The following is a 19,084-nucleotide window of genomic DNA, read 5'->3' as shown; positions in this document are numbered from 1 at the left end:
TACTGTAAAATCTCCAGTCAGAGGTAGAATTTGCTGGTTCTCTGAACTACTCCAAATTTCCGCTATCGGTTCTCCAGAACTGGTCAGAACCTGCTGAATGCCATCTCTGATGCGACCATTTTTCGCATGACCATTGCAGCATCCCATGGTCACGTGATCAAAATTTGGATGCTAAGCGACTGGCTCATATTTGTAATAGCTGCAATTTCTCAGAGTCATGTGACCACTTTTAGTGCCCTTTGACAAGCAAAGTCAATGGGGAAGCCAGATCCGCTTTACAACCATGTTACTTACTTAGCAACTACTACAATTCACTTAACAATGGTGGCAAGAAAGGTTGCAAAATGGGGTGAAACTCACTTAGCTCTCTCACTTAGCAACATAAATTTTGGGCTGAATTGTTGTAAGTTGAGGACTACCTCTATATAGATCTATGCTATCATATGTTGAATTCTGCTCATTTAAATGCCAAGTTACAGAATATTTCTAGAATAGTGGATCAACTAATTATAGTTTTAGTCTCAAGTATTTACTGAAACCAAATTAATATGGTATTAGATGTTTTTTTCATGGCTTTGATAAGTTGACCAAAAAAGGTAAAAAACATTATGAAAAAACATTATTTTGCAATGGCAATTTGAAAATTATTTTTTATGATTTAAAATTTCTAGTATTGGAATGCTCAAAATAATACTAGTGGCACGTATTAGAACATGAACTGTGATTATTTTGAAAGCTCTCAAGCTTTTAGTTGCTGTTAAAATGACGTTTATCAAGCAAAACCCTGTTTAATAACATAAAGCCAACTTACTATGCCGCGCATTTGTCTAGCCATGACAATTCTGTAGCCCTCCCTTGCCTCATTCCACATACCCCAGCCACAGGACTAATCATGAAAGGAATAGGAATAATTCTGTGCCATAGCTCAGAACTGGAAACCAGAGTTTTTCACCCATCCTTTTGGATAATCTTAAAATAATAAATTTTTGCAGTGTTTAATTTTTTAGGTTGCATTCATTTTAAGAGGCTCAAGTTAAAAGGAATGGTATTCCAGAATATTTCCACTCTCTAGTTTGTTGTTTCAGTGGGTACTTTTCAGCGTATTTAATCTTTACAGTGCATACCCTCTGCAAACTTTCTTCTTTCGTCATCACTCCACATATCATATGCAGAAAATTGCCAAATTTGCATTAGGTACAAGATTCCCTACCCCAATATCATTCCATATTCCTGACTGAGAAGCAGCTAGTAAATCTTTTTTTCTAAATACACATGCAAGGAATATTATTCTCCTGTTAAAAACAGGTCCAGTATCTTAGGGACAAAATCATAAACAATTAAGATTTTTTAAGTGATGACAATTAAAGTACTGGATAATAATATATTCACAACACGTGCACAACAAAATCTTCTCCCACTCAGTGTTGTTATTATTTTTTAACATTGTTATAACAGTGTACCTCCAAGTGATACCAAAAGTTGGCCTTGGGGATGGATAAGGCCAGATGTCCAAAGCAGGCTTAGCAGTATAGTTGAAACAAGGAACTTCTCTAATCCCTCCTTTTCTTGCCAGCTTCTTCAAGTCATCGCTGGGTAAAACAAATATGCTCTTTTTGCTGCTTTTAGTAACAAACTTTCTATAAGAAGGCAATGCTGTCCCAGAACGAGTTTTTTTAGGTCTTGAAAATTTCATTAGTTTCACTTTGTCCCTTGTGGAATATTCCTTGCTGACTGTCATAGAAGTCACCAATGTTCCACTTGGGGTTGTCAAGGAATCAGTCACTGTCGTCGTAACCACGGTTTTACTATGCTCTTTTACAGAAATAACATCGGTACTACTGTCGGTGGTGGGAGTGGTAAGCTTTGTTACAGTGGTGGTGGTGGTGGTTGTTACGGTGGATATGGAACAATTTTCAGTTAATGACACCATACGTTCTTTATCCTCCTTGACTGCTGAAAGCTCTGACACTTTATAAACAGTTTTTGATTCTGTAGAAATGGTAGACGTAGTGGTCACTTCGGTCACAGCGGCTTTCACTGCATTCTCTCCATTGATGTTTTTAACTCTGTGTGGCTGCAGTCCATTCTGATCAGCAAAGTCGTTACTCAAACTAGATTCTTCACATGAAATTACAGGCGAGAGAGCAGCCTTCTTAATACACGATGACTCAATCTCCATACCTTCTGTTTCACTACTTCTACTGTTCTCGTTACAGGAATGGACAGCTGTGAGGGATGCATCATCAACTGGACTAGATCTTTCAGAAGAACACTGCTTCCTTCCACTGTCTTGAGCAGACCGAGATGTATCCTCCTGAGGTAAAACACCACCTCCAGGATCACAGTTGGGAGCCACAGAACTCTGTACAGAAAACTCATTGTCTGAATTTTTTCTCTCATTCACATCTTCCACAGCAATATCTCCATTCATAAATGGTTTTACAGATTCATTAGAAGGAAATGATTTACCTAGCAGATTGTTTTTATTAATACTATTTACTTTAGAGTCAAGGTTACTCTCAGCTTCTCTTTTTAAGCATTCTTCATTTGGTAATACTTTAAAATCAGCATCTTTTCCATTCATCTGATATGTTGCCGACTTTCCTCCGTCCATCTGGACATCGTGTTCTCCATTTTTATTGTTGTTGTTATCAGCAATGCTTTTAATCTGATCGATGCATTTGCTTATGGAAGTTGGAGGATCACACTTTGCCTGCTCTAGCTTTTCGCCATTTGTTTCAGCAATTTTACAGTGTGTAATTTCATCAATAATTTTTTCTCCTATCATGTCAGGAATCTGGGCTTCAAATGCCTTCTCTGAAATAAGCTCAGTACGTAATGATTCTAGGCCTTCAACGGCTTGCTTGCGATTTAATGCAATCTTTGGTTCAGATGCATCTTCATTGCTTTTCGGTAGACTTGCGTTTGTGCTATTTGCTGCATGATCATCCTCTAAATTACAAGCTTCTACAGAATCACAGCCCTGTTTTTCAGTTTTTAAGGTTTCATTTCCTTTTTTAATGAAAGATACAGTCTCTTTTTCGCAGTTCTGTTCAATTCCCTCTGGCTGCATATTATGTTCACAATTAGGCCCTGTGATTTCCTCTGAACTTTTTTCATTGTCCTCTAACACACTGCATTTAGTTGATTCTTTATTGTCTATTGCTTGAGAATGTTCCATGGTTGAATTATCACCCTCCTTACTCAGCACTTTATGTTTTTCCGTATTCACTGGTTCAGAAGCACTTCCATGAGCATTTGCTGCTATCAAACATTGAGAATCTGAGCACAGATCTGAAATGAGGCCTGATTCTTCATCTAAAAGTCTATTCAAGCAAGACAAGGATTGGATTGATTCACTGGTTTTATTCAAGTGGAGGTTGTTAGGTGACAAACAGTCTTTAACAGGATCTTCAGATTGCTTTGTACCTGAAATATGGGCTCTTTTTTCATCTGTTACTGCCTTAGCTAATGATAAGTCATCTGTATTCCTTTGTGGACTCAGAGATTTACAATCTGAGGAAGTGGAAGCAGCTTTAAGCTTAATTCTTTCCAATCGCTGCTTTTCCTCTAGGGTAAACTGTTTTACTCTTCTTTCAAGTAGTCCATCTAATTTTGATGTTTTCACTTTCCTTTTATAACATGTCCTTAAGTGAAAACCTTCACTAACGTTTATTAAATCTGCACTGATTGGAGTTTCTTCACATTTGGGGGAAGTATCCATTTTCACTTCATCTACTTCCATAGGTTCTTCCTTGATGTCTTTATCATTTTCACAGATTCCTTTTTCATCTATAAAAAATGTTTAATCAGTAGGACACTTTATTAGTTAACACATATATTGACAACCCAAGTTAGAGCTACCCAACCAGGGCAGCATCCAATTATATAACTGACTCCTATCATTATATACAGCAGGAGCGGGGAATGATGGCCTCTTTATGACCTATGGTTGACCCAGGAATTCTGGGAGTCAAAGTCCACGGGTTGTAAAGGGGCCATTGTTCCCCATCTCTGATGTACAGCATCAACAATAGCAGCACTTAAGACTTAATACCGCTTCATAGTGCTTTTACAGCCCTCCCTAAGCTATTTACAAAGTCAGCATATTGTCCCGCAACAATCTAGGTCCTCATTTTAGCCACCTCAGAAGGATGGAAGGCTGAGTCAACCTTGAGCCTGGTGAGATTTGAACTGCTGAACTGTAGGCAGCCAGCAGAAGTACCCTGCAGTACTGCATTCTAACCACTGCATCACCAAAGCTCATAGCTGAATTAGGTAGAGAATCCTGGAAATCCAAAATCCTCCATTTGGAATGAATTCAGACTGAGGAAGGCTAATCTAAATTGGCTCATTACATATTCTTTTGCAACAATATATGCAGGCATATGGAATTAATAAAGCACTCTGTTTCTACCATGAATAATTATTTTATCTAGACTGTCTTCAAATAAACGTTGTACACATAAACATTTTGCTCAACCATGAAAGGTTAGATGTTTATTAAAATGGATAAAAGCACTTATTACCTTCCTTAGCTTGATCTGATTTTTCAAAATGTCGTTCAATTTCAGTTTTTTCTTCATTTAGTTCATTTTCTTCCTTGGTTTGACTTTTCTTCATGGTCTCAGAATATTCAATTTCTTTTTGGTCCTTTTTATGTGGTTCATGGAAGCTCTTTATTCTATCTTTCAAAGAACAATGCTCTACTTTTACTTTTGCTGGATTTTTCCTTTTATCCAATTCGTGCTGTTGTTCTGTAATAGCAGCAGTGTTGTTCTTTGCTGATAAAGAAATACGCAGATACTCATATGATTTTGGTCTCTTTGTCAGTATAAGCCTCTCAGAGAAGCATATACTTTCAAAAGGCTTACTCCAAGCCTAGTACTATATTCAGAAACAGGACTACTGCAATTATAGTAGAGCACTTTATTTCCTCCCGCCACCCCAAATGCATTTTATTTTCTATAGAAATGCTACTAACCATGAAATCATACAGGATCTGACCATAAGATCTAATCAGATCTTAACAGAGGAAATTGACTAAACCTGACCACCAAAAGTATTAAAAGCTATTACCACATAATAAAAACAGATAGTTATTTCTGTATCAATAATAACTAGAGAATGACATTGTTGTAACAAGCTTAACCATTTTGTTTGCAAAGAGATTCTGACCTTGTAGAGCCTCTCACTAGGAAAAAACAGGTGATTTTGTCCCTTCTCTTTCTGCTGCAGTGCTTTCCTATCATATAAAAGGCCCCCTAACCTTCCAGAAAAGATTTTCTGATCACATCAGAAAGGGGGGAAATCAATAAAAATGATTTTCATCTATGGAAACATTCTATTTGTTAGAGTCTGCTCTATATAGCTTTGAATCTATTACATTGGGGTTTGAGGATATAACACACAATTTTTTTCTTTAATTACAAAATTTAATATAGTTAAATGGACTAGATGTAGAAATTTTATATGAAACCAATTACAGTAGTTTGCTTCTTCCATTATTTAGAAAATTAAAACACATGTGAATAATTAGCAACTTTTTAAAGCAACACCATAATTAACTGATAGAAACAGAGTATTTTACAGATGTATATTTTTCTCCTAAAATGCTTGCTGTAACTAGAAAGAAATTAAAATAATATTACAATATTTATTGAAAATATATTGTGAAAAATGGTGTTTGGTGTTTTAAACTTGACTTCATATTTCAAAATCATAGCTCTAAGACACCCAGAGTCTATTGGACTGGTCAGTTATAATAACATTTAATGAAATAATAAAAATGATAATGAAGATTTCCAGCACTTACCAAGTAGTAACTTTCTATAACTGACATTAGTATTTCCAGGTAATCTGGGTACAAATCTATGAACATGTGTTTTACTAATCCATATCCATCCACCATATCCCGTTACTCTATATTCTTCTCCTTTTTGTTTCCAGACCTATGAAAAAGTTGAAATACATTTTGTTAATTTTTTCTGAATTTGCATCCTTACAACACATAAAATATGGCTTTGAAATAGTTTCAATATTCTTTTTCTTTTTTTGTCTTAGGTGTTAATGCTTTATTCACCCAAGTTCTAAACAATCTTTTGCTTGGCAACTTATTTTTTACAATGAAAAGTTACACAGGACTTTAGAAATAATTGGTTAGGAGTGCACACATGCCCCTCAGAGCAAACAGCCTCTGCCTAAAACAGAAATCCTTTTCATCGGAATGAAAAGGTGACAATAGAACTTATTCAGATTTTGTGAGCATAAAAAACAGCTAGCTTAAAAAAAAAATTATCTTATGTCTACACGAATACAGCTAATGCTAAACTGAATATTTATCTAAGGTCTGGTGCGAATTCACACGCCTTAAGTTAACAGTCATTCTTCACTGCCAGAGATTGGTATATCAGGAACAGACATCTGACCTGAAAAAGGCAGACGAGTAATATTAAACCCTGATTTCTCTAGTTTCCCAAGTTCAAACAATGCTTAGGTTCTCAATGATGATTAATTCAAGTGGAAACTGGCAAGATATTTAAAACTGAACCTTTATCTTTTCCTTATTACCTTGCTAAAAAGATTGACCAAGAATATTCTCTTCTAAATTACTGTGAATATTGTTTCAGGGTAACCATACATCTATCCCTCATTTAGCTCAATTATCTAAGTTAGCAACCATTCACAAATATGACAGCATATAATACCAATTAAAAATTCATTTCCAGCCAATGTACACATTTACAACCAAATGTCATCTGCCTGACAACAATGCCTGCTTGAGTAAGACTGGCCTACTGCACAAGAGAATTTTATCTGAATGAGACTGCAGCAACCAGTGGTCTTTGTAGTCTCTGTATGTTGTCTCCCTCCCTCCCATGTCCCACTAGTGACGATTCTGCTTAAGCTGTCTCTGGAACAAAACACAGACACTAAACGAGAAGTATGTCTATGGTACTATATGAACTGCATTCAAGAAGGCAACTCATTCAGTTTATGTATTAGTTATAAAAAAACAGCATAATAAATTATTACAAAGAAATCTGAAGCAGTTTACAAATCCTAGGTCTGGAATTAAACTAAAATAAAAGCTGGAACAAAAACAACCCATTAAAAGCAGCATTATATTTGGTAGGGAAAATTAATAACCAATATATAACAGGGTTTTAAAAAAACATGCCACCATGTTGGGGTCTGGTATATTACCGGGGCTAACTAAAAGAATGTAAGTCTTAATTAAGAAGTCACAAATCACATGTACACAGGGACACCAGGTTTAAAAAAGCAAGTTTACAATTATACAAACCAAGGGAACTGCAATAGAATATGCCATGTAGCAATAGACTATACTGCTAGGATAAGCACTCCTGCTCCAGACTCCTGTGGGCAGGCCTATTATAGCGATAGAGAGTTGGGTATTTTTCCCATTATTTTCATTCTTTTGAGCTCATACTTGGAACAGGAAAATGTGTGGCTCTCCAGCTACTCCTGAATTATAATTTCCAGTATTCCTCAACATTGGTAGTGTTCCTAGAGTACAGCAAAATCTGGAGATTTAGCTACCTAATTTAGGTAACCTTTGTTACCTTTCAGTTTTTCCATAACTGGCTCCACTGACAATCTGCCCAGACCCCTTAGACATTATTTTTTAATATTCAAATGGGATCTGTCATTGAAATCATCTTCTACATATAGAAGGACAGATCTTCATGTCCTTTAGAAATTATTTCAGGTATCTGCTACTATCATATCCCCTTTTTTCTTTCTCAAAAAGTAACCATTCTAATGTCTTTGATTTCTCTTCACAAGATTTTTCTTTATCCCAGATCATTTTTATTGACCTTCTTTGAATTTGCTTGAGTTTACCTAAAATTTTATTACTGTGGAATTTCCAGGACTAGATAAGGAAAGTATGCTGTACAAATATTACGTCACATGATTTGGAATATGTATTTTTATTGATGCAACATTTGCCTCTCAGGCAGTCATGTCATATTTGTTTTTGGTTGTCACTTTTGTCCACTGGGCCTTATTTTTTGTTTGTTTGATTCACTTCATTATAAACAGTTGCATCCTCTGTCAACTCCTGTTGTGGTGTCATCTTTCTTTGATCTGAGAAACCTTTGCCCTCTTTTTCCAACTGGGTGTGCTGACTCATTGCATTCATTTTCCAATTTTTTAAATTTAGGGCGTACTACCAAGTTGTACTTCTGAGTGTGTCTCAGGCAGAAATTCAGACAAGCCTTAGAGGTCACAATGATAAGAGTTCTACCTGTTGATGTAAAAGTCACCCACGATAGTTAACAATCAGCTCTCAGGTCATACACTTTGTAATACCAGTGCTTCGGGATATGATCCTTTTACTCATCACACATGAATGCACAGCCTGTCAGAGCTGTCTCTTTTTCCCTATTCCCACAAAATGGGAAACTCAAGAGCGTACCTGACTCCACAAGCTTTGCAAAAGGATTCTTGAAAGAAAAAAGGGGAGCAATTTTATTCCATAATTTACTTTTCCCTCTTGCTCAGATTCTGGTTGTTAGAATTTCCATGTGCTAAAAGTCAGTGCATTCTAATTCTGTGATCTTCTCAGCTAACTGTTTAACAACCATCTATGCACCATGCTTACCAGAGTAAGAGAGAAAAAGATCACATACACTCTTTTGGGGATATAGGTTTGCCATTCCCAGCTGGACTCCTTAAGAAACTGACCTCCACTCAGAATTCACTGGGGGAGAAGAAAAAGGGTCCATCTAAGAATTTCCCTTAATTAACTCTAACCACATTCAATATCAAAGATGTTTGGTGATCAAATGAGCAAGATTACGTCCCTAATGGAGTGAGATCTGATTATAACAGCACTCCAAATTCATTTAGGTCCCTTCTTTTTTTATTTATTGTATTACTGCAATTATTTCAACTCTCATTCCATTAATATTCACAGCCTTTAAAATTTACTCAAAGAATAGTAGCAATCTGCTAAAATAAGTTAGGAAAAAAGAATAATGTTACATAGAAATAATACCTGGTGTTTGATGGGAAAGGTATATTTCACCCAAGTTGCTTGTTGCATGGTTTCTTCTTCTTCTTGTTTTCTCTCCTTTTTTTTCGCCTTCTCTTTTTCTTCCCTTTCAATCGCTGTCATTCTGCGTAACCTAATCGTAAGATACATATAAGAGCATTTAAGGTATGAACCTGGCCTAGCATTGTCAAGTACTCTGGGAGAGATTATCGGAACTGCTTTTATACACACTCAAATGTTACCTGGTGTGACCCAAGGATTCCCTCCAAATGGGCAGCATAACAACTGGTTTAATTGCGCATTCCAATATTGCCAGAGCCAATGCAAATTCTCTAGGTTTGCTGCACATCTGGACAGCTTTGATCCAATTAGATCTGGGATTCGACAAAAATATGAAACACATTAAGTAGGTTGTGTTCACTAAGCCATCTTCAACAGCAAACAAAAACAATAAAATAGCAAGCAACAGCCACACTGATGTAAAAACAAAAAAAAAAAAAAAAAAAAACCAACAACCTTGAAGTGATGGTATAACTTAACCCTATCTTCACCCTCAATCCTGGGTCTATTGCCGTACATCTATAGTATGATAAAATATAAAATCTGGTGTTATTTTCATTTAAATCCCTTCTTAATGTCCCCCCACCCCCGCAATGTCTTTTCTATTGCTGTTCTCTTTTTGCAACAGAAGCACCTACCTACTGCTTTTATGTTTACCTTATTTTTACTCCTTTGTTTTTTCTTTATTTCCCCAGTGTTAAATGTTCAAATGAAAGCTCCTTAACTCTGGTGTGTTTTCCCATAATTTAATGCTCCTATGCCCAATATATCTATGAAAATCATAGATGCCTTTACCTGTGTGAAGCCCAGTTGGGATGGAGGAATGAGGAGGGGATGTTATTCTCTAGCTGAATTATTGTTAATCTTAGTGTAGATATTGTGAGAACTTTTGACCCATGGACAGAACCATTCCATTTGAACTCTCCGGCAGGACTTAGACAAAACTTGTGAGAAAGGTGACGTCTTTTGTCATGGTCTTCTCGATGTTGATGTTTGTTCAGAGCAAAAGAATTGGTAGCATATTGATTATGGTAGACACGATATTTCCCTTCTTGACCCAGCTTAAAATAATTGCTGATGCCTGGTTTCATGATTATTTCCTTCTTGGTATTCATTCGGGAAATTTCCCCTTGAGAATTAACCACAAGCACCTTATTGAAGTCAAAACAAAAGCAACAAAAGCAACAAAACTTAAGAACATTTTTTTAAAAAAAATATTAAATCTCAAAGTTTTAAACAAGGGGCAAAATTCCACAGTCTTTGGGAGCTACCATGTTAAGAATGAGCAATAATGTTTTCTATGGTATATATTTGACCACATAGGGTTTGCCTCTTATAATAATTAGTCTACCTACCTACCACGGTAGATATTGCTTTTAAACCAAAATTTAGTTTCTACACACTTAACTCTATTACCAGGTTTACCATTATCTCTTTTGACAGGGATGTTTTGTTTTTCTTTTTCTTTTATTTCTCTATTATTTGTAACACTTAAAAGTCTTTCTGGAACTCAACAATGCAAGTACTGTATAGTGGTAATAAATAAACACATGAACAAACCTTAATAATAAGCTAGGCTTGCATCCCATTAACATGTTTGGCCAAAAGAACATAAGCATGATTCACGATCTCTGATAGTAGCACAGAATTTTTGAATTCCAGAACAAAGAAACTGAAAGCACATGTTTAGGAAAACAAGTATCATTCCAGATTCAGAAGCATACAAGTATTATAATAATTATACACATGTGTGCATAGCTATTGATGCCTTCATTGCTGGCATTTCCATGCATATTTGTTTCTGGTTTTGTTTGTAACTCTTATTATTTTACCATTTCACTGAATCAGAACACTTTGTATTTTTCAACAGTAACACAAACCTCTTTGCCTTCTTTGAAAAGCTTATTTGCTTCATGTGCTGCAGCAGCAACCTGCTGACTTTTCAGCTGGCTAAGTTTGCTATCTGGATTTCGTAATCTAGTGACCATTCGTGTTGAACCTGGAGTACCTATTCCACTGTTTGGAGATTCACTTCTCTCACCATTAGATTTATCACCTATCAGGGAAAAAAAAAGCTTAAATAGGAATATACAAATAAGGCAAATGAGCACAGCCATTTTACACTAAAAATTAGCACTCAACACATTCTTGTTATTATTAAGCATTATTTGTACCTAGATCCTCTGAGTTCTGAGAACCTCCTTCCGTGGTTTCCACTTCATCAGAATTCTTCACAGATTCACTCTGCGTAGAATTTGGTTCATTGCTACTGTTGTTTTCCGGGTCTGACAAAAGTGCTTCAGCAGATAAATCAATGTTCAAATTAGGAATTGTCTTAGTTGTTTCATCTACAAAAAAGAAGAAGAAGAAGAAGAAGAAGCCAATTTAGGTACATAGTATTCATCTGAAGAGCACTTCCAATAGAAAATGTTAACATCTGAAATCAGAAAACAGCTCTTAATTCTATGTGATAGATAAATATCTATATTATTTTAGACTGGAAGTAGGGAGGAGAGGGCAGATGGATAAGAAAAGCTATAAGGAAAAACAACCGCCCATTCATAATGTATTTAATATTACATTAAGGGTTTATTTCAAGAAATCAGGTTGACAAGCCACCATCTGAAATTGATGTCATAATATTAAATATAGTTAACAAGTGATTATGAAACTGGAGGAATTTGGACACTTTGTGATTAATAGTCTTCCCCACAAGGAAGCTTTAATCCACAATTCTTACTAATACAAGATAGCAAGATTTTGGATTTTATAATCCAAAGAATGTCATTTATATTTTATTGTAAATGCCAGCATTAAACACTCAGTTGGCATCATTAAACCATCAGTTAGTATAACTAGCAAATATAGTAATGTGAAAGATGTTCATTAAACACGTTTAACCAATGTTTATTAATTTTGCACCAGAGTTTATGTAGACTAAATTTGTGCTGAGTCAGTCTTGACTCTTGGCAACTGTCTGAACTTCCTGTAGGCTTTTAACTAATATTCTTGGAAGTGACCTGCACTGCCTTCTTCCTAGGGCAGAGAGAGAATGACTGATCCAAGTCACAAAATACCTAAGATGGATTTAGAACTCAGTCTCCTGGTTTCTAACCTTTTTTCTTTAACCACTAAACCAAACTGTGTCTCTTATAGAAAGTAAAACTGTAAAAAAATCCAGATATATACCAACCACAACTCCAACAATAGCAATAGCATTGAGACTTATATACTTCTACATAAACCATAGTGCTTTACAGTCCACTCTAAGGAGTTTACAAGGTCAGCATATTGCCCCCAACGAACTGCATCCTCATTTTACGGACCTCAGAAGGATGGCAGGCTGAATCAACTTGGAGCCAGTGAGAATCAAACTGCTAGCAGTTGGAAGAATTAGCCTGCAATACTGCATTCTAACCACTGCGCCACCACAGCTCAATAAAATCTGAACTGAACTATACAGCGATAAAGAAAAGCAAACAGCATTTAACTTTAGGAAACTACTCATTCAACTCAAGACACAAAAAACAAAACCATCTGTGTACCTGAAATATCCTTAAGATCTTCTGATGCCATGTTTTTGTCTGCCTTATTATCTTCAGGAATTTCTGAATCACATCTTACTGTATTCTTCTCTTCAGAAGCATCAGCCTCTTCTGCAGAAACATTTGTGATGCTGCTTCCAGGAAGTGATGGTACAGAATTGTTTTCATCACACACATTTCCTGATTCTATAGGAAATGCATGATAGAAGTTGATAAGCATTTTAAATATTGATTTACCAACCATTTATTTATACCTACCTTTACTGTTTTTAATAAATAACTCAAGGTGGGGAATAATGTTAATTGAACTTAAACTGAAAATAAATTCATAAAAAGCTGCTAGCAACATCTGTCCTAAATAGCATCACTGGAAAATTACATCTGATTCTTCAGTGAAAAAAATAGCTGTATTGATTATAAAATTTAAATATGTATTGTACACTGCTTAAAATGTATCAGCATTGCTACTGAAACAAATACATTAACTTAGCAGGTATATCACTATTACCTTCCTTTCCTCCTTTTTCAGAACTTTCCTCTCCTACTATTTCCTTGTTGACCTCCATCTGTTGGTTTGAAAGTTCTTCTTTTTCATTCTCAGTATCTGTGCACTCTTTATTATCAACCGTAGCTTTTTCTTCATCAGCAACTGAGCTTCTGTCCTCTAATATTTCCCCTTTTCTGCCTCCGACTGCTTCCATAATTTCTTCTAAAGCAAACATGGGGGTAGAAGATGAAAAGGCCAACTTTTTCAAGTATAAGAGTACCATCGATATATTCTGGTTTTTTAATGCACCATAACACCCTTTCAAGATACAAAATATGTATGCAGCAGATCTATATGTGAAAATGAACTGAGTACAACTGACAGTTGATAATTATGCAGCAATGTGCACATCATTAATTTTTTTCTACCTTTTTAAAAAATGGGGTGGCTCTTCAAAAAATGTCATTTCCAATCACGTTATCTCAAATTTATAATTGCAATAATTTACAGGTGAAATTCTGATCCCAATTATCATAACTCAAGGAATACCTGTAACTTTCTATATTTATGCATCAATAACATCAGATACAGAATATCTGAAGAAGAAATAAAGAGGTATTCTGACATTCAAGAAATAACTAATACAAATGCAAAAAGAATATAATGTGGGAGACTTCAACCTGAACACTGGAGACCAAGAAGTGGAAACTTATCAGTGGATTTATTTTAGGAGAAAAGAATGCGGCAGGTGACCACTTGATGCACTTCTGTCAAGAAAACCAGTTGAGGATCACCACTATATGGTTTATTTAATCGAAATGGACATCTCCAAGTAGATGAAACTGTAGACAAAAGTATCACAATCTTATGCAGCCAAAGAGGGAAACAGAAATCTTTCTCATGAAACTTAGGTTGCTGCAAACAGTGGCTTTAATCATGGATGACTTGTATCAAAACTGGTTTCAGATTCACCTCGAAACTGTTACATGAACAACACCTAGAAAATATGATTTCATTTCATTTCTATAAGCAGTTAAAGTTGAAGTAAGAAACAAATTTTCCACTTTGTGGAAAAACCACTAAATAGGTTATGGGAAGAAAAAAGAAAAAGCTTCATCAATAATACACCTCAGGAGCATATCCAATCCCCACCACCACCACCAGCATGAAGGCAAATTGTTTTCAGGGAAAAACAATTCAAATTGCTGAACAGAGTAGGAAAGCTAAAACCATTGGTAAAAGATAAAGTAAGATAGCTAAATAAAATAATCTAGAAAAAGAAACCAAAGAAAATTATCGGAATGATCTTTCCAAAGAAATGGAAGATAGAAATGAAAAAGAACATACCAGAGATCTTTTTGTCTTAATAAAGAAAACCCAGACACTATTCACTTTACACAGAGGAACAAAGAGGCAGAGATGGGAAGGAAGTGAAGAATCGGAATCAAATGAAAACTAGATGGAAGAAACAGACTGAAGAATTGTATGTGACTACTAATGTTCTTCAACAAACTGAAATTTGAAGGAGAACATAGTGTACCGGAAGATGAGGATAATAGAGACACTGAAATGTCTGTCAAAAATGAAAATGCCTAGAATTGATGGCACTGTATTATCATATCCACAGCAGCAACTGCAAAACTATATCCAAAAGGTGGGATATCAGTAAACAGCCAAAAGACTGGAAAATATCAGTGTTCACCCCAATCCCAAAGACAGGTGACATATGAGTCTACTTCAAGAAATGCGTAACAGATCTGATATTAAATGTTATGGAAAATCATACAACTGGGTCTCATCATGCAAAGAGAGATTCAGGTGATTTTAGAGGCACTTGAGATCACACTGCAAATGTTCAATAGAACATGGAAGTTTCAAAAGGAAGCATATCTGTAGTTAATCAACTATTGTAAACCTTTGAGGTTATTGAACGTAGAGTTATTCTGTAGACTGGTTGTAGACTGGAAAAGGTGTGCGGCAAAGCTGTATTCAACTGCCATTTCTTGTGCAATTTATATGCAGAATTGATTTTATTGAACATAAACAAACCAGAAACTGGACTATCAACTGGCAGCATAACTCTGCCAACCTTGTTAGCCATTCATGGGGCCCTAAAAACCTGGGTATCTTCTCTTAACGTACACACGGAAATCTCTACCCTAGCTGAAAATTAGATGGGATGGTGGAGTTAAATGAACCTTCAGCTAAGAGTTTTCCCAAGAAGGAAGATAATTAATTTAATCCACTCCATTCTCAGTGTGTTTATTCACTGTAATATTTGAAAAACATAAGACCTAAATGAGGGCCCTGAACGATCAAAAAATCTGTTTCAAACAAATAAAAACAAATCTACTGAAGAAATAGGTTGATAATTGCAAAGCAGAATCCAGACAGAGATACCAGTTATAGTTGTTAGACTATATACAGCTAGTAACCTAACCATTTGCAGAAAAATCCATTCTAATAAGACTTCACAGAGTCAGATGTGATGATTATTAGCAAATACAAATGTCCACCATTCTAACTCACTAATATTTTTTAAAATAAAACAATGCATTTTAAAAACTAAGTTAACCAATGGCTAGAAATATGACATCAAGAGTCATTCATTAAATGGCACATTACAATCACAGTATCCAAATATGAAAAGAAGACCAACCAAAGATGCCTCGAAGAATCCCATCACCAAGATCACCTAAAAAATTGGTCCTTGACTTATGATTGTTAGGAATAACATAGGTTACCTAACGTAGTTTGGGTAAAATAATATATATGAACTATGATTGTAAGTTTAAGTGTGTGTCACTTTTAAACTGCAAAGCATGTAATTTTGGGTGCGGTTGTGAACCACCATAAGAGGGAGCAAGAGAACCTGATTGATTGCTGACGATACCTGACAATTGCTGACGATTCCTGACTGGTTTGATGGATTGATGGTTTGTTAACTGCGTGTTTCCCTACAGCTGAGTTGCTGAAGGAAGAGAGGAGTTTTGACTTCTTCATATCTCTACTGCGAGGAGATATATTACTGGACTGATATTTGTAAGTTTACTGACCTCTTTTTCAACACTGGAATTTGCAACTGAATAATCCCTGGATGGACTGAATTAGTGAATGATATATGGACTGTTTTACTATGCTATAACTCTTACTGGAATAAACTATTTAACTAGCACGGTGTATCTGTTTTACTGAGTGTAAGCTACAAAAACGTCTATCTCACATATTTTGCCTGCCTGCCTGCCTGACGTGCAGATTCTGCTAGGGTGTATCCCTAACAATGATCATTCGTTCAGTGACAGTTCAGAGGAACAACAATGCTGAATAGACTTACGACCATTCTCTGAAGTTATGGCCACTTCAATATTTCCCCTCCACTTTCACAATCATATGATTGCAATCCGGACATATGGCAATCTGTCTGTATGTACGGTTGGTTGCCAAGTGCCTTGCAATTATGTGATCTCCATCTGCAATCATTCTCTGCTGGCTTCCCCAGAGAGATAATGACCATTATTGATATGAGGTTGCATACATTCTCCATTGAATAATAATGCCAACATGTATATCCAGTGGATAAGTCACTGGAAGAGTTTCCCCTGAATTATTTTCATTCAGAGTATTCTGCATTTACAAAACAAAACAAAAATCACTATGCACTTGGTTGTATTCAGCAAGATGCAATTAGCTGCCATTTTGTTCACTCCATCCCATGAGTGTGGAAATAAGCCAGAGAGATACAATAAACCAGTTTCCTATGTCTTATCTCTAAAACAATGGTTCAACAGATTGCAAATAGACCTACCTTGCTTACAAGTTATTAACTATATTTCCTGTTTGTGCATAATGAAGTTATGATTAACTGTGGCTTCTTGGTTGTCCCAAAAGTGCTTTTTTCAAGAGGCAATTGGACTTTCTGGGTTTTTTTTTCCAGCTCAGCTGAAGAAGCTTCTTGGATGAGAAGCAAAACGTCTTCAAAGAAAAACCAGAAAGTCCAGTTGCCTCTTGAAAGAAAGCATCTTCAGGACAACCATGACCTGGATGGCTGAAAATCTCCACAGACGTGTGGTTTCTTGGTTTTTCATCTACAAAGTATAAGGGGTGGGGTGGGGTGGCGGTGGAGCAGAAAAGGACTAAACCCAGGCAAATATCTTTCTAGTGTATTACATCTTATTAGGATTTGATAGTTTAAGACACAATCATTAACCTGTAATATATATTCAACAGAGATGCAATGAATTACATTTTAATTATCTGTCTTGGTTTTCAAAAAACTGTTTTTTTTAAAAAAATCAAGAAAACATGACTCACTATTTGAAGGAGATATATGATAGCCCCAAGTCTGGTAACATAATGACTAGCACATTCTATTAAAGGAACAATCCTTTTGTGAGCTACAGGTGATTTCATCATATACAAGTCTATTTTTGTCATCCCTCAAAAATTCTACAACGGTACTTAGATTTAATGGAATCTTCTCAAATGGATTCCATTGTCATAAAAGCTGCTATTAGAAAACTATCTTTTTCAAATATAAACCAAACAGAATTTGGCCTTCCTTTTTCTTTCTCTCTCAAACAAATGGAATAATAATCACCAAATACTTAAGCAACATTTATTGCATGTCCAATTCATTCTGCAGATGAAATCCTTTGCTTTAGCTAGTACACTGAAAGTTGCTTATCTTAGCTGCATTTGCACACTTTTTTCAGGATTCTGGGATCCAATAATTATTAGGCTTTGTAAATAAATACTGCTTCCTTGAATGAGGACTACTTTTGGCTGTGCCTTTTTTTCCCTACCCTCTTGCATTAATACCTCTTTCTCACAATTCTATTTTTTTTTGGAAAATGAGACATCATAATCAAAATTGTAAAAAGCCAAGATTAATTGGTTCTTACCATTTGCTGCTGCAAGAAAAGACTTGTTGCTGCCCCGTGCTTTATTAGTAAGGTCTTCTGTTATGTCCATGTGCCGATGAATTTCTTCACGCATTTCTTCCAGAGTTTTGCAGATATCAGCTTCCCAGTAATCTTTGTCTAGGCATTCAGTTAATTCTGCCAGCTGGACTTTTGTGCTATAGTACCAGATTCTCTTATGCTTTTCACATTCTGAATCTTCCTCTCTGTGATAGTATGAGAATAATAGTTTATGAGATATGAGGAAGGAAGGAATGTACACACACACACACACATACAGAAGGAAAACATTAAAAATTATCCAACTGTTAGGAATTGTTTTTTTTCCTAATCATGTCAACATAACAATGAACCAAAATAATGAAGGTATTCCAAACAGCATTATGTACAAATTAATATCTGGATATAGATGAGGTCATTTCAACTACAATGTAGTGCAGTAGTCCTTGACTTACAACGATTTAGTGACCGTTCGAGGTTACAATGGCACTAAAAAAGTGACTTATGATCATTTTTCTGTTGCAGCATCCCCATGGTCATGTGATTTACATTCAGATATTTAACAACTGATTCATATTTATGACGGTTGCAATGTCCCGGGTCATGTGATCCACTTTTGTGACCTTCTGACAAGCAAAGTCAATGGGGAAGCCAGACTCCCTTAACAACTATGTTACTAATTTAACAACTGCAGTGATTCACTTAACAAATGCGGCAAGAAAAGTCATAAATTGGGACATAACTCACCTAATAAATTTCTCATTTAGCAACATTAATTCTGGGCTCAATTGTGGTTGTAAGTCAAGGACTCTCTGTATTCTATTCTTTTACAGACATCATCAAAATATACCTAATAACATTCTGCAGAGAATAAAATAGTTTACTAAAGGGGCAAAGAAGATTCTTAGAATCAAAATGAAATGGAACCATCAGTCTCATTTAAAACTAGGCAACCTCTGACCCCTTGGGATATTTCCTTACCAGATTCCTCAATGCCTTCAACTATGGCAGAGCTTCTAATGTACCTCCTTCACTGGAAAAGTTCCCCAAA

General features: G+C 35.7%; 1 protein-coding gene across 4 annotated transcripts in view; it reads right to left on the bottom strand.

Moving 5' to 3' along the window:
* Positions 1-19,084, bottom strand: part of BPTF (bromodomain PHD finger transcription factor) — an 80,772-nt gene that overhangs the window by 39,333 nt on the left and 22,355 nt on the right. For all 4 annotated transcript variants that reach the window (XM_026711223.2, XM_026711227.2, XM_026711224.2 and 1 more), the window contains exons 3-13: positions 18,016-18,239; positions 13,136-13,336; positions 12,628-12,813; positions 11,257-11,430; positions 10,963-11,138; positions 9,878-10,233; positions 9,265-9,396; positions 9,026-9,155; positions 5,816-5,951; positions 4,530-4,784; positions 1,461-3,792 (exon numbers count right to left, since the gene is read on the bottom strand). In XM_026711223.2, the coding sequence (XP_026567008.2) occupies positions 1,461-3,792; positions 4,530-4,784; positions 5,816-5,951; positions 9,026-9,155; positions 9,265-9,396; positions 9,878-10,233; positions 10,963-11,138; positions 11,257-11,430; positions 12,628-12,813; positions 13,136-13,336; positions 18,016-18,239 (4,302 nt within the window). The remainder of the gene's footprint in view (positions 1-1,460; positions 3,793-4,529; positions 4,785-5,815; positions 5,952-9,025; positions 9,156-9,264; positions 9,397-9,877; positions 10,234-10,962; positions 11,139-11,256; positions 11,431-12,627; positions 12,814-13,135; positions 13,337-18,015; positions 18,240-19,084) is intronic.

This window comes from Pseudonaja textilis, chromosome 2, assembly GCF_049901715.1.
Source record: "Pseudonaja textilis isolate UNSWEBS1 chromosome 2, rPseTex1.2, whole genome shotgun sequence".
NCBI lineage: Eukaryota > Metazoa > Chordata > Lepidosauria > Squamata > Elapidae > Pseudonaja > Pseudonaja textilis.
Note: the sequence above shows the minus strand (reverse complement) of the source record. Positions and strands in the feature narration are given on the sequence as shown.